Source organism: Erythrolamprus reginae, unplaced genomic scaffold, assembly GCF_031021105.1.
Source record: "Erythrolamprus reginae isolate rEryReg1 unplaced genomic scaffold, rEryReg1.hap1 H_7, whole genome shotgun sequence".
Taxonomy (NCBI): Eukaryota; Metazoa; Chordata; class Lepidosauria; order Squamata; family Dipsadidae; genus Erythrolamprus; species Erythrolamprus reginae.
Window position 1 is genome coordinate 680,361 of NW_027248528.1, and position 14,418 is coordinate 694,778.

The 14,418-nt window shown below is 46.8% G+C and overlaps 1 protein-coding gene across 1 annotated transcript in view; it reads left to right on the top strand.

Annotated features, from left to right (window-relative positions):
• Positions 1-6,913, top strand: part of LOC139155834 (HIRA-interacting protein 3-like) — a 29,603-nt gene extending 22,690 nt beyond the window's left edge. The window contains exons 6-7 of the mRNA XM_070731148.1: positions 1,029-1,127; positions 6,155-6,913. Of these exons, the coding sequence (XP_070587249.1) occupies positions 1,029-1,127; positions 6,155-6,291 (236 nt within the window). The 3' untranslated portion in view covers positions 6,292-6,913. The remainder of the gene's footprint in view (positions 1-1,028; positions 1,128-6,154) is intronic.
• Positions 6,914-14,418: the final 7,505 nt, after the last annotated feature.

The window sequence follows — 14,418 nt, forward strand, 5'->3', positions numbered from 1 at the left end:
CCCTAGACATGAAAGCCAGCTGGATGACTTTGGACCAGTCACCAAGACACAGTAGGTTCTACTCCTGCCATAGGGATAAAAGCCAACCTGGTGGCTTTGGACCAGTCACCAAGACACAGTAGGTTCTACTCCTGCCTTAGGGATAAAAGCCAACTGGGTGGCTTTGGACCAGTCACCAAGACACAGTAGGTTCTACTCCTGCCTTAGGGATAAAAGCCAACTGGGTGACTTTGGGCCAGTCACCAAGACACAGTAGGTTCTACTCCTGCCTTAGGGATAAAAGCCAACTGGGTGGCTTTGGGCCAGTCACCAAGACACAGTAGGTTCTACTCCTGCCTTAGGGATAAAAGCCAACTGGGTGACTTTGGACCAGTCACCAAGACACAGTAGGTTCTACTCCTGCCATAGGGATAAAAGCCAACGTGGTGGCTTTGGACCAGTCACCAAGACACAGTAGGTTCTACTCCTGCCTTAGGGATAAAAGCCAACTGGGTGGCTTTGGGCCAGTCACCAAGACACAGTAGGTTCTACTCCTGCCTTAAAGATAAAAGCCAACTGGGTGACTTTGGACCAGTCACCAAGACACAGTAGGTTCTACTCCTGCCTTAAAGATAAAAGCCAACTGGGTGACTGGACCAGTCACTGGCTCTCAAGTGCTGTGGAGAGAAATAGTATAGGAAGATAAAGGAGTATGAGGTTGGTTTGTTGCCTTGAATTATTTATAAAAATAGTAAAGGAGGGATAAAATGACACAATTCAACGGTCACTATTAGGTTGAGCTATGTGAATCTCTTTGTTCGGATCTGCATCAGAAAAGGTACTAGAATTGTAGACGACTAAGCCATTGTTTCTTTTAGTTTGGCTTCTCACCGAGTTGCCATGGCACACTAAGTGATAAATGCATAAATGAAAACCTTACTGGGCGCCTAACAAAATAGGCTGAGCAGTTATCAAAGAAATTGGGTTTGAATCGAAATGTAAAATTTTCAAATTATATGTTAAAGCACCTCCCGACGATCTTTCCTCAGGAACTCCAACTCTAGCCAAGTGCAAAGCACTAAAGCAGAAGCGGGAAGAACAAGCCGAATTGGATTCCCTTGATGTCAACAATATTATTGTTACAGAAGGTAAAGTGGTTGTGGAGGGGAGGAGCTGGCTAATGTAAAAGTCCCGGTGCTTCATAAGGAAACTGGAATCTTTCTGGGGAAGTAGCTTTGGGAAGACCCCACTCCCACCAGATGGCAGCCCGGAGCAATGGCAAATAATACCATTCCAGTCACCATCCAAATACATTGATTGGATTTCGTTTTTATGCAGAGGTCAGGGTGTTTATTTTGGGGTGGGTTTTTTTCCAATTTCTGAGCTCTAAACGTTCCATTTTTGCATAATTACGATAATGTTGTAGAGATCCTGCTTTGTTTAATAAAAGGTTCCCTTTTATTAATTATCCTTATTACTAACTTTTTAATAAAAGGTCCCCTTTTATTAAGCCTCTCCTAGAGGAAATCAAAAGAGCACGAGAAGCTAAGCGGGATCTACAAGTAGTCCTCAACTTACAGCAGTTTTATTTTATTTTATTTATTTATTGGATTTGTATGCCGCCCCTCTCCGTAGACTCGGGCCGGCTAACAATAATGATAAAAACAACATGTAACAATCCAACCCAATACTAAAATAACTAAAAAAAACCTTATTATAAAAACCAAACATACATACAGACATACCATGCGTAAATTGTAAAGGCCTAGGGGGAAAGAATATCTCAGCTCCCCCGTGCCTGACGGCAGAGGTGGGTTTTAAGAAGTTTACGAAAGGCAAGGAGGGTGGGGGCAATTTTAATCTTGGGGGAGTTGGTTCCAAAGAGCCGCGGCCACCACAGAGAAGGCTCTTCCCCTGGGTCCCGCCAAATGACATTGTATAGTTGACGGGACCCGGAGAAGGCCCACTCTGTGGGACCTAACTGGTCGCTGGGATTCGAGCAGCAGAAGGCGGTCCCTGAGATAATCTGGTCCGGTGCCATGAAGGGCTTTATAGGTCATAACCATTTAGTTGATTGCTCAAAGTTAGAACAGTATTGAAAATGTGTCTTATGACCATTTTTCATACAGCCTTTATGATAGTGGTTCTCAACCTGGGGGTCAGGACCTGGGGGTCGAATGACAGTTTCACAGGAGTCGCCTAAGACCATGGGAAAAGACAAATTTCCCATGGTGTTAGGAACTAACGCTTCTATTCTGGCGCCTTGGAACATATTTTTACAATCTGACCAATCAGGCATTTACAATGGGGGTGTCCCTCTGACCTTTCTGCCAATCAGCTTAAAGCTCTGTTGCGAGAATTGGCGTTAGACTTATGGTTGGGGCTCACTACAACATGAGGAACTTTATCAAGACGTCGTGGTATTAGAAAGGTTGAAAACCACTGCTTTATGGTATCCCCATGATCATGGGACCAAAATTCAGATGCTTGGCAACTGATTCATACTTAGACCATTGCTGTTGCACAAAGCCACGTCATCACCACTGTTCCCCCTAAGGTGCGCAGGTGCGCGCTGGCGCACTCAACAATAGCCTGCTGCGCAGCGTTTTTCAACCCTGCACAGGAGCTGGGTGCCACATCTTCCCTCCCGAAGGCCACTCTTTCTCGGAGGTTGGGGCGCCACGCCACCCCAGCCTCCAGAGTCGCAGCCCCCACATGGCCCAGGAAGGGAGAGGCTCAGGGAGTCCCCACCCACCATCCTCGCGGTCCTCCTGGGATGAAGCCGAGTCAGAGACATTGAGAGGCAAAGACTTCTCCTCGCCTCTTTCACTGATTCCTGCAGCGGTGTTTTCCCTCCCTCTCTCCCTCCCTCCCTCTTGGCTTCTTTTCCTGGGGAGTGGGGGAGGGGAAAGAGAAGGTAATTGGGGAAATTTGACAATCCTTCTTCCTCTTGGCCAAACCCTTTTAGGGAAACTCCCAGCCTGCTTGTCTCAGACCTCCGTTGGGTCTTTTGATCCCCCCACCACCACATTCCCGGTTTCTCCTTGTTTTTAATTAAAAACAAAAAACCACCCAAACTGGATCGGATCACCCTCTCCTCCACCCCATGGCAAGGGAGCTTCTCTGATGCTGCTTGCTTCTTTCGATGCTGTATATTTATTTCCTGGAGGCAAGCGGATCGTTTTTGGAAATGGGGATCTAAATTCTCGCCTCCTTCCTTCCTGTCCTGTTTTTTGTTTTTAACAGTCAAGAATCATTGTTTTTAGGGGTGTTTAATCTTGTTCTCTTTTAAAAGCTGGGATTAAAAGACTGAAGGAAAAAAAGGAAGAGAAAATACATTTCTTTCTCTCCCTGCCCCCTTTTCCCCCTCTTATTTTTTTTTTTGTTCCCAGTTAACTATATTTTATAAACTGCACCGCTTTTTTGGTAAGCCAGGAATTTGGGAGAAATATCACCCCCTCTTCCCTCCCTGTTGGCTCAGACAGAGATGGAGACAGAGAGGGGGGGGAAGAGCGGCGGGGAGTGACAGGGGGAGGGAATGTGAGAGACGGGACCCGGAGAAGACCCACTCTGTGGGACCTGACTGCTCACTGGGATTTGTGCAGCAGAAGGCGGTCTCAGAGATAATCTGGTCCAGTGCCATGAAGGGCTTTATAGGTCATAACCAACACTTTGAATTGTGACCGGAAACTGATCGGCAACCAATGCAGACTGCGGAGTGTTGGTGTAACATGGGCATATTTGTGAAAGCCCATGATTGCTCTCGCAGCTGCATTCTGCACGATCTGAAGTCTCCGAACACTTTTCAAAGGTAGCCCCATGTAGAGAGCATTACAGTAGTCGAGCCTCGAGGTGATGAGGGCATGAGTGACTGTGAGCAGTGACTCCCGGTCCAAATAGGGCCGCAACTGGTGCACCAGGCAAACCTGGGCAAACGCCCCCCTCGCCACAGATGAAAGATGGTTCTCTAATGTGAGCTGTGGATCGAGGAGGATGCCCAAGTTGTGAACCCTCTCTGAGGGGGTCAATGACTCCCCCCCCCCCCAGGGTAATGGACGGACAGATGGAATTGTCCTTGGGAGGCAAGACCCACAGCCACTCCGTCTTGTCCGGGTTGAGTGCCTCAAAAAGCAGCAGATCAGCTTAAAGGGGGATGATGGCCTGCAGTTTCAGACAACAGCCTCTTTCTCGGCTACATGAGAGCAGGGCTGGTTCTGCCTGGGTGCAGAGTGCGAGCAAACTTTGCATTGAGGCCTTTCACACTTGGAGAGTGTGATAGAATTTTGTCCAGATGCCCAGGAGAAAGGAGGGAGCACAAAAGGTGAACAAAAGACAGAAGAGTTTATACAGTGTGTGTAGGAGAAAGAGAGTGAAGGCAACTGCTCCCTAAGAGCCGCCAGTACATGGCCACTCCTTGGCTTATAGCCACAATTGAGCTTCAAAATGTACGTTATTAAGCAAGACATTATTGAGTTGGACCTGAGTTTACAACCTTTTTACCCTGGAGGTAAAGTGAATTCTTGTAGCTAAGTGAATCATGGAGTCATAAAGCAAATCTGGCTTTGATTGTCCGAAGCCTGTTGGAAGGTTACCAAGGTCACATGGCTGTGGTGCAGTGCAACTGCCATAAATACATGCCAGTTGCCAAAGGCCCGAATTTTTGTCATGACCCACGGATATGCTGCAGCAGTTGTAAGGGTGGTCATCATAGTTCCCTCTAAGCTGAGCAGTGAGCAATCGCTCACTTAAAAATCATCATCAACTCAGAGTTTTCCAAACCTGCCCAGAAGCCGAGAGGGAAGGAGAGAGAGAGGAAGAGAGAGAAACAGATAGAAAAAAGAGAGGAAGGAAAAGAGAAAGAAAAAGAATGGGAGTAAGGAAGAGAGAAAGAAAATCAAAATCTAGTTTGAAACTAGCTCAACTATTTAACTGGCGTTTTGATATTGATAGAGTTGCCCTATTATGAGCTCACTGTTATAGACACACAGTACGGTATTTTATTTTGAAATTCTCTGAGGCAAAACAGGGTGGGTTTTTTATTTGTTTGTTTATTTATTTATTTATTTATTTATTATTTCTGTGCCGCCCAGTCCTGAAGGGACTGCCGCTCAGACACTATACTTTTCCGCCCATCCCCCCCAAAAAATTAGAGGGAACACTGTTGGTATAAGTCACTTTTTTCTCGGTCATTGTAGCTTGGAACGGTCATTAAATAAATTGTTGTAAATTGACAACTAGCTGTAAATACTTTGTGGTGCAAGTAGCCTGCTTTAGTTTGGCAAGGTTTATTTATTTATTTATTCGACTTCTCTGCCGCCCAATCCCAAAGGACTCCTCTCTGGCGTGAGAATCAATAAGAGAAACTGCTTAGAACAGGGGTGGGCAATTAATTTTGCCATGGGGCCGCATGAGAAATTGGGATGGTTTTAGAGGGCCGGACTAATATAATTAACTCAGTTCTACCCAATACTGTAAAGACCGAGACCCTGGCGTGACCTAAACACCCAGACCCACTCTACAGAGCCCTACTGAGTGTTTGCGTGGTTTCTGTGCTCGGCCGCTCTCGGTAGGAGGCCAGGGTCTGCACCAGTGCGAGGATGAAAGAACTCACCGCGTCTGCCAGGACTCCTCCAGTTCCTGCTTTCCTCATAGTTCATCAGGAGAGCAGGAACTGGAGGAGTCCTGGCAGACGCGGTGAGTTCTTTCATCCTCGCACTGGTGCAGACCCCGACCTCCGCGGGCCGGTCAGAGGTAGCAGGCGGGCTGCCCCTTGCCCAGGTCTGGCTTAGAAGAACATCTGCCTGACGGAGAGTTAAGTGCTGGAGCCGGGGTGGCGCAGCAGGTAGAGTGCTGTACTGCAGGTCACGGAAGCTGACTTGTAGATCTGAAGGTCAGCGGTTCAAATCTCATCACTGGCTCAAGGTTGACTCAGCCTTCCATCCTTCCGAGGTGGGTAAAATGACCCGGATTGTGGGGGCAATAGGCTGGCCCTGTTAAAAAAGTGCTATTGCTAACATGTTGTAAACCGCCCTGAGTCTAAGGAGAAGGGCGGCATAAAAATCGAATAAGTAAATAAATAAATAATCGATTCCAATATGGCGGTGCCCACTAAGTTTCCATGCAATAGAGGCACCGTCCTAGCACATCTAGAAAACTTTCCCTTCTCTCCACGCAGGTCGCCCAAGGCGTCAGAAGGTCTGGAGTCTTTACAATAAATCACCCAGTTCGCCAGATGAGTCGATTGTTCGCCGCAAAACCACAGATTGGTCCCGGCTTCGAGGAGTGATCAGTTCGGATGAGGAAAGCAGTTGATTCTGCGGTGGCGGAGAGCCCGGCACTCATTGATTTCGTTGGGGGAAGAAAGGGGTTTAATTAATCAAACAGCCATAAGGGAAATTCTTTTCCGTTTAATCTTTGTTTTTCCTCCTCCTGCTCAGAAGGCAAACAAAGTAAGTTCCTGATATGTTCTCCTTAATTTAGTATTAATATTATTTGTATTGCATTTTCCCTGGGCAAAGAAAGAACACAAGTACCTCAACTGAAAACAAATTTTCTGAAGAAGGACACCAAAAAATCAGTTTTTTTTCCCCCTTCTTTGTCAACATTGCCATTACATCATTTTTTTTAAAAAAACTATCTACATTGAGACCCTTTTCCTGAAGCATAGACATTTCTCAGTAGGTAAATAAGCTGTGGTTTGAATTGAGGCTTGTTTAATTTTCATTCCATATGAAATGTACAGTATCGCTTCCTTAATACATTTATGAGGCGTTTCTTCTGTTTTCTGAAGATTAAATCTTGTCCTGGGCTAGATATCATGTGCCTATTATTTTGTAATCTGAGTCACTACCTCTACATGTGAGGGTTGTTTTTTTTAGAGATTTGATGAAAACAGCAGTTTATATTTGTAAAATAAAATATGTTTTGGAATTTACTCAGATGTTTTTACCTTCTGCGTGTACTAACTTCAAGGGTTTTTTCCCCCAAAGTATTTGTTTATTTATTTATTTATTAGATTTGTATGCCACCCCTTTCCGTGGACTCAGGGCGGCTCACAACACAATAAAACAATTCATAACAAATCTAATAATATACAATTTAAAATAGTTTAAAAAAACCCATTTTTAAACAGACATACCTACAAGCATACCATACATAAATTATATAGGCCTGGGGGAGATATCTCAATTCCCCCATGCCTGACGACAAAGGTGGGTTTTGAAGAGTTTACGAAAGGCAAGGAGGGTAGGGGCAGTTCCAATCTCTGGGGGGAGCTGGTTCCAGAGAGTCGGGGCCACCACAGAGAAGGCTCTTCCCCTGGGGCCCACCAACCAATATTGTTTAGTTGACGGGACCCGGAGAAGGCCAACTCTGTGGGACCCAATCGGTCACTGGGATTCGTGCAGCAGAAGGCGGTCTTGGAGATATTCTGGTCCGATGCCATGAAGGGCTTTATAGGTCATAACCAACAAGTAACAAAAATGATTAGGCAAACGGAGAGTATAATATACAATGAACAGTTATCTGATGAACAATTAAGGGAAATAGATATTTCTAGTTTAAGGAAAAGAAGGACTAGGGCTGATGTGATGACTGTCTTTCAATTCTTGAGGGGCTGTCACAGGAGGAGGGGCCGGACTCCGAAGGATCTGAGGCCAGGACAAAAAGTAACAGGTGGAAACTTATCAAAGAGGATCCAATCTGGAACTAAGGAGGCATTTCGTGTCAGCGAAAACAATCTGTGGAATGGCTTACCTACAGAAGTTATGGGTGCTCCACCGTTGGAGGTTTTCAAGAAGGAATTAGATATAACCATTGTCTGGAATGGCATAGGACAGTGATGGCGAACCTATGGCATAGGTGGCACGCAGAGCCATATCTGATGGCACGCAGAGCTATTGCCCTAGCTCAGGGGTAGGCAAAGTTGGCTCTTCTGTGACTTGTGGACTTCAACTCCCAGAATTATTATTATTATTATTATTATTATTATTATTATTTATTAGATTTGTATGCGGCCCCTCTCCGGAGACTCGGAGCGGCTTACAACAACAAAACAGTACAAATCCAATAGTTAAAAACAATTTAAAACCCTTAATATATAAAAAAAAAATCATACATCTCATACAAACCATACATAAAACAAGAATTACTGAGTCAATCATGCTAGCTCAGGAATTCTGGGAGTTGAAGTCCACCTAGTCTACATGTCATAGAAGAGCCAACTTTGCCCACCTCTGCCCTAGCTCAACTCCAATATGCATGTGTGTGCCAGGCAGCTAATTTTTGACTTGCACTGAGGCTCTGAGAGGGTGTTTTGGCTTCCAGAGAACTTCCGGGGGGATGGGGGAGGGCGTTTTTACCCTCCCCTGGCTCCAGGGAAGCCTTTGAAACCTGGAGAGGGTGAAACATGAGTCTACTGGACCCACCAGAAGTTGGGAAACAGGCCATTTCCAGCCTCCATGGGGTCTCTGAGGGGTGGGGGAAGCTGTTTTCGCCCACCCCAGGCATTGAATTATGGGTGTGAGTGCATGCGCAATAGTGTGCACCCACTCTTTCAGCACCCAAGGAAATAAAGGCTCACCATCACTGGTACGGGATCTCCTGCTCGAGCAGTGGGTTGGACTAGAAGACCTTTAAGATCCCTCCAACTCTTATTCTGTTTGCTGATTAATTCAGCATTATTTCTTGTATAACAAATTATCTCTCTGGAATGGCTGCCTTGCTATAGTGTGGAATTGTGCACTAAGAAAAGGGCTGCTACTGAGACGACCATGAAAGTTCCATTTCCCAGATTAGATAGACTGTTGCATTAAGGGTTTAAGGGTTATATCTTAATGGCATTGGACCAGAATATCTCCCGGGACCGCCTTCTGCTGCACGAATCCCAGTGACCAGTTAGGTCCCACAGAGTGAGCCTTCTCCGGGTCCCGTCGACCAAACAAGAGCCTTCTCTGTGGCGGCCCCGACACTCTGGAACCAGCTCCCTCCGGAGATTAGGATTGCCCCTACCCTCCTTGCCTTTCGTAAACTTCTTAAAACCCACCTGTGCCATCAGGCATGGGGGAAATGAGTAATCTCTCCTGGCCTATATAGTTTATGCATAGTATGTTTGTGTGGATGTATTGTTTTAAATAAGGGTTTTTTAGATATTTTAATTATTAGATTTGCTATTGTATATTGTTTTTTACTATTGCTGTGAGCCGCCCTGAGTCTACGGAGAGGGGCGGCATACAAATCTAAATAATAATAATAATAATAATAATAATAATAATAATAATAATAATAATAATAAACTTAGCAACTGAATCTATTTAAGATATTAAATAGATTCAGTTGCTAACTTTAATGCAACAGTCTGTCCAACCTGGGAAATGGAACTTTCATGGTCGCCTCAGTAGCAGCCATTGTCTTAGTGCACAATTCCACAGTGGTCCATTTCCCTATTGCATGGTTGCAACATAACATCAATAAACATGATCAGAAGGAACTGGGCTGGGATCTCCCAAGAGCCGGGGTGGCGCAGTGGTTAGAGTACAGTACTGCAGGCTACTTCTGCTGATCATTGGCTGCCCGCAGTTTGACAAATCAAATTCACCAGGTTCAAGGTTGACCTAGCCTTCCAACATTCCAAGGGGGGTAAAATGAGGACCCAGATAGTTGGTGGCAATAGGCTGACTCTAAACTGTTTATAGAGGGCTGTAATGCACTGTCAAGCGGTATATAAATCTAAGTGCTATTGCTATTGGATAGTATGGGATAAGCACAATGGCTGGGGAACTCTGGGAACTAAAGTCCACACATCTTAATGTTCCCAACTTTGAAAAAGTTAGCATATAGGGAGATGGCTCCCGCATGTTGTATCTCTATAGGGGTCTGGCTGGAATTTGACTTTGCTGATTCAGATTCTATTTAACAATATTTAGAGAGGAAGTATGGTCATTCTTAACCAGTTTCAATTAGGCCTGAAAAATAGTGTGTACAGATAGTCCTCGACTTATGCCCACAATTGGAACCAGAATTTCCATGGCTAGGCAAGGTGATTACTAAGTGAGTTGTATCTAATTTTACAACCTTTTTTTCCCCTATGGTTGTTAAGAGACTCACACCAATTGATTATTAAAAGAATCACTGCAATTGTTAAGCAATTTGGCTTCCCCATGTTAAGAACCTATTATCTACCATCTATCTGTGGCTATCAAATAACCTTGGGATACTCCATCCATTGTAAATCCATGCCAGTTGCCAACTGCCCAAATTTTGATCTCTGACTATAGGAATGCTGCAAGTCGTAGGTGTGAGGACTGGATTGTAAGTCACTTTTTTCAGTGCTGCTGAACCTCGGTCACTAAACAAATGATTGTAAGCCAAGGGCTATCTGTATCCATCAAAGGGTGGGAAATTGGAGTTTCTAAGACAATTTAATCCTGATGATTCTACCATCACTTTTCTGAAGATGGCTTTCTATTCCTCATTTGAAGAGTACTGGTGATCCATTATGGAGAATGCATTCTGACAGCCCACAACCACAGGAAGAGATAACTGAAGCTATCAAGGATTAAATATGGAACTTTCTGCAAAAACAACTTATTTGCCCTTAACTGTCTTCTTATCTTTCCGGTTCCAGTGAGCAGCAGGGAGGAAGGAGAAGATCGCTGCTCCACCGGACTACGGTGGAAATACCTTAACATAGGGAACTTAGCTGAATATAGCAGTTGTTCTTTTTTGCAGCTCCAGGGACCTACGAAGCTGCTGTATCTGACGATCCTGCTGGCTTGCCATTTTATGGTATTTTTACATCTTTTTTATTGAAAAATGCCGGAGGCGCCGTGTGCCGACCAGACGATCAGCTGGGGCTCGGAAAATGGCGGCCGTAACTGTAATTTGAACCGCCGGAGTCGCCTGTCGCCTTCCGCTTGCCTCCCGCTTACTGCCTGGACCAGGAAACGAGGAAAGACCGAGGAAAGACTGAGACAGCTGAGACAATTGTGCTAGCCCCGGACCGCTGGAGTAGACGGAACTGGGACGCCGAATGGTGGGGACGCCTGGCGTCGGAGGGACTGTCGATCGATGCGGGAGAAGCAGACCATCCATTGCTGTGGGGAGGAAGAGATTGTGACAAACCATGCCAGAACCGAGGGGGGACTGTCCAGAGACAGTTCGGGGGCTATCTGGAACTGCGGAGGGCAAGGGGAGCTGGAGATATCGCCCACAAAAATTGACAACAGCTGGAGGGCGATCGGGGCGACCGACGTGAACCGAGGCAATTTCAGGAAGAGAAGAACCCGGGATAATATCAACCAGGAGATGTTGCCCATCGGGATTGATGGCTGCTGGAGGGCAAATGGGGCGTCCGGTGGGAAATTGGAGTTCCCACAGAGAGAAAAGAGCTTGGGACAGTTCAGGCCAAGGCGAAGAGACAGAACTTTTGGGGTGCTGGTCAGTGGATGTGGCCAGCATTGAGAAGACCATCTTATTATTGTGCTCTGAGACTCAAGTCATTGGCATTGGACCTTTTTAGAACTTAACCAGCCTGGAGTTTGCTTGTTTGTTTATTTATTTAATTAATTAATTTATTTATTGGATTTTTATGCCGCCCCTCTCCGAAGACTCGGGGCGGCTAACAGCAATAATAAGACAGCGTACCATAATAATCCAATACTAAAAACGATTAAAAACCCATTAATATAAAAACCAAACATACATAGAGACATACCATGCATAAAATTGTAAAGGCCTAGGCGGAAAGAGTATCTCAATTCCCCCATGCCTGGCGGCAGAGGTGGGTTTTAAGTAGCTTATGAAAGGCAAGGAGGGTGGGGGCAATTCTAATTTCTGGGGGGAGTTGGTTCCAGAGGGCCCGGGCCACCACAGAGAAGGCTGTTCCCTTGGGTCCTGCCAAGTTTGGCGCCCTCTTGTTGCTGTTTTTTCTTTTTAAGAACTATCAGCTAATTAATGATTCCTATGCAATTCTTGTTTATGTTTTTATGTTTATTGTTTTTAGCTAATTTATATTTTTAATTATTGGGGGTTTTACTAGTGATGGATGTTTATGACTATTAGAATGAATGGGGTGGACTGAATGCGGGTGGATGGGTGGGTGGATGGGTGGGACTATGGTATGTATGAGGTGAATGGATATGGTATGAATGAAATTATTGGCACACCTGACGCTGGAGCGGCAGGAAGGGAGGGGGCACCTATCTGGGGTGACAGAGGGTCAGAAGATCCCGGTCTTGCTGGGGAGAGGCAGATATGGTGGGAGCCACGGAGCTAGCCGTTCCAGGGGAAGGAAGGATCACTGCGTAATAGCGATTCCTTCTTCCGGCTCTGTGAGCTCAACTCAAAGCACTGGTGACGAGTGTAACTCTGGCCCTGGGCTCAGGCTGCTGCTACTCAATGCCAGGTCCATGGTAAATAAAGCTCTCCTCATCCAGGATTTGATCCTGGGTGAGGAGGCCGACCTGGCATGTGTGACCGAAACCTGGCTGGGCCCAGAGGGAGGAGTTCCTCTCTCTGAAATCTGCCCAGCCGGGTTTCAGGTATGGTATCAGCCCCGACCCCAGGGAAGAGGGGGAGGAGTGGCTATTATAGCCAGGGAGAGCCTTTGCCTGGGTAGACTCGTTGCTCCAGAGATTGTGGGTTGCGAGTCCCTCCTGGTGAAGTTGGACTTAGGGGTTCAGGTGGGCTTGTTGCTCACGTACCTGCCTCCCAGCTGCATGTCAACAACCCTGTCTGTGCTACTCGAGGAGGTAGCCGGGTTGGTGGTAGGGTTCCCCAGACTTATTGTCTTGGGGGACTTTAACCTACCGTCGCTTGGTGAAACCTCTGGGTTAGCACAGGAGTTCATGTCCACCATGGCAGCCATGGACCTGACCCAAGTAGTACAGGGTCCGACTCACGAGGGCACGCACCCGACATGGTATTCCTCTCTGAGCAATTGAGTAATGGTCTGAGACTAAGGGGCTTAGAAGCGTTGCCTCTGTCATGGTCAGACCATTTTCTATTCAAGTCTGCGGAGAGGGGCGGCATACAAATCTAAATAATAAATAAATAATAATAAATAAAATAAATATTGCGTCTTGACTGGGGCCCGTCCACCTGTCTGGGAAGAGTTTGATCTGGTGTCACCTGATGGACAAGGCCATTGGAGCGGTGAATTCTGCCACCTGTTTACTGGATCTGTGTCCCTCCTGGCTGGTCTTGGCTAGCAGGGAGGTGACACGGAGCTGGGTCCAGGAGATTGTCAACACTTCTTTGGGGAGGGGGTCCTTTCTGGCTCCATGCAAGAAGGCACTTGTGCACCCCCTCCTCAAGAAGCCTTCCCTGGACCCAGCCATACTCAATAACTATCGTCCAGTCTCCAACTTTCCCTTTATGGGGAAGGTTGTTGAGAAGGTGGTGGCGCTCCAGCTCCAGCGGTCCTTGGAAGAAGCCGATTATCTAGGCCCTCAGCAGTCGGGTTTCAGGCCCGGTTGCAGCACAGAAACTGCTTTGGTCGCGTTGATGGATGATCTCTGGTGAGCCCGGGACAGGGGTTTATCCTCTGTCCTGGTACTTCTTGACCTCTCAGCGGCTTTCGATACCATCGACCATGGTATCCTTCTGCACCGGCTGGAGGGGTTGGGAGTGGGAGGCACTGTCCTTCAGTGGTTCTCCTCCTACCTCTCTGGTCAGTCGCAGTCGGTGTTAGTGGGGGGTCAGAGGTCAACCTCTAGGTCTCTCCCTTGCGGGGTGCCTCAGGGGTCGGGTCTTCCCCCCTGCTATTTAATATCTACATGAAACCGCTGGGTGAGATAATCCAAGGGCATGGGGTGAGGTATCATCAGTATGCCGATGATACCCAGCTGTACATCTCCACCCCATGTCCAGTCAACGAAGCAGTGGAAGTGATGTGCCTGTGCCTGGAGGTTGTTGGGGTCTGGATGGGTGTCAACAGACTCAAACTCAACCCTGATAAGATGGAGTGGCTGTGGGTTTTGCCTCCCAAGGACAATTCCATCTGTCCGTCCATCACCCTGAGGGGGGAATTATTGACCCGCTCGAAGAGGGTCCACAACTTGGGCATCCTCCTCAATCCACAGCCGACATTAGAGAACCATCTTTCAGCTGTGGCGAGGGGGGCGTTTGCCCAGGTTCGCCTGGTGCACCAGTTGCGGCCCTACTTGGACCGGGAGTCACTGCTCACAGTCACTCATGCCCTCATCCCCTCGAGGTTCGACTACTGTAATGCTCTCTACATGGGGCTACCTTTGAAGAGTGTTCGGAAACTCCAGATCGTGCAGAATGCAGCTGCGAGAACAATCATGGGCTTCCCTAGGTATGCCCATGTTACACCAACACTCAGCAGTCTGCATTGGATGCCGATCAGTTTCCGGTCACAATTCAAAGTGTTGGTTATGACCTATAAAGCCCTTCATGGCACCAGACCAGAATATCTGC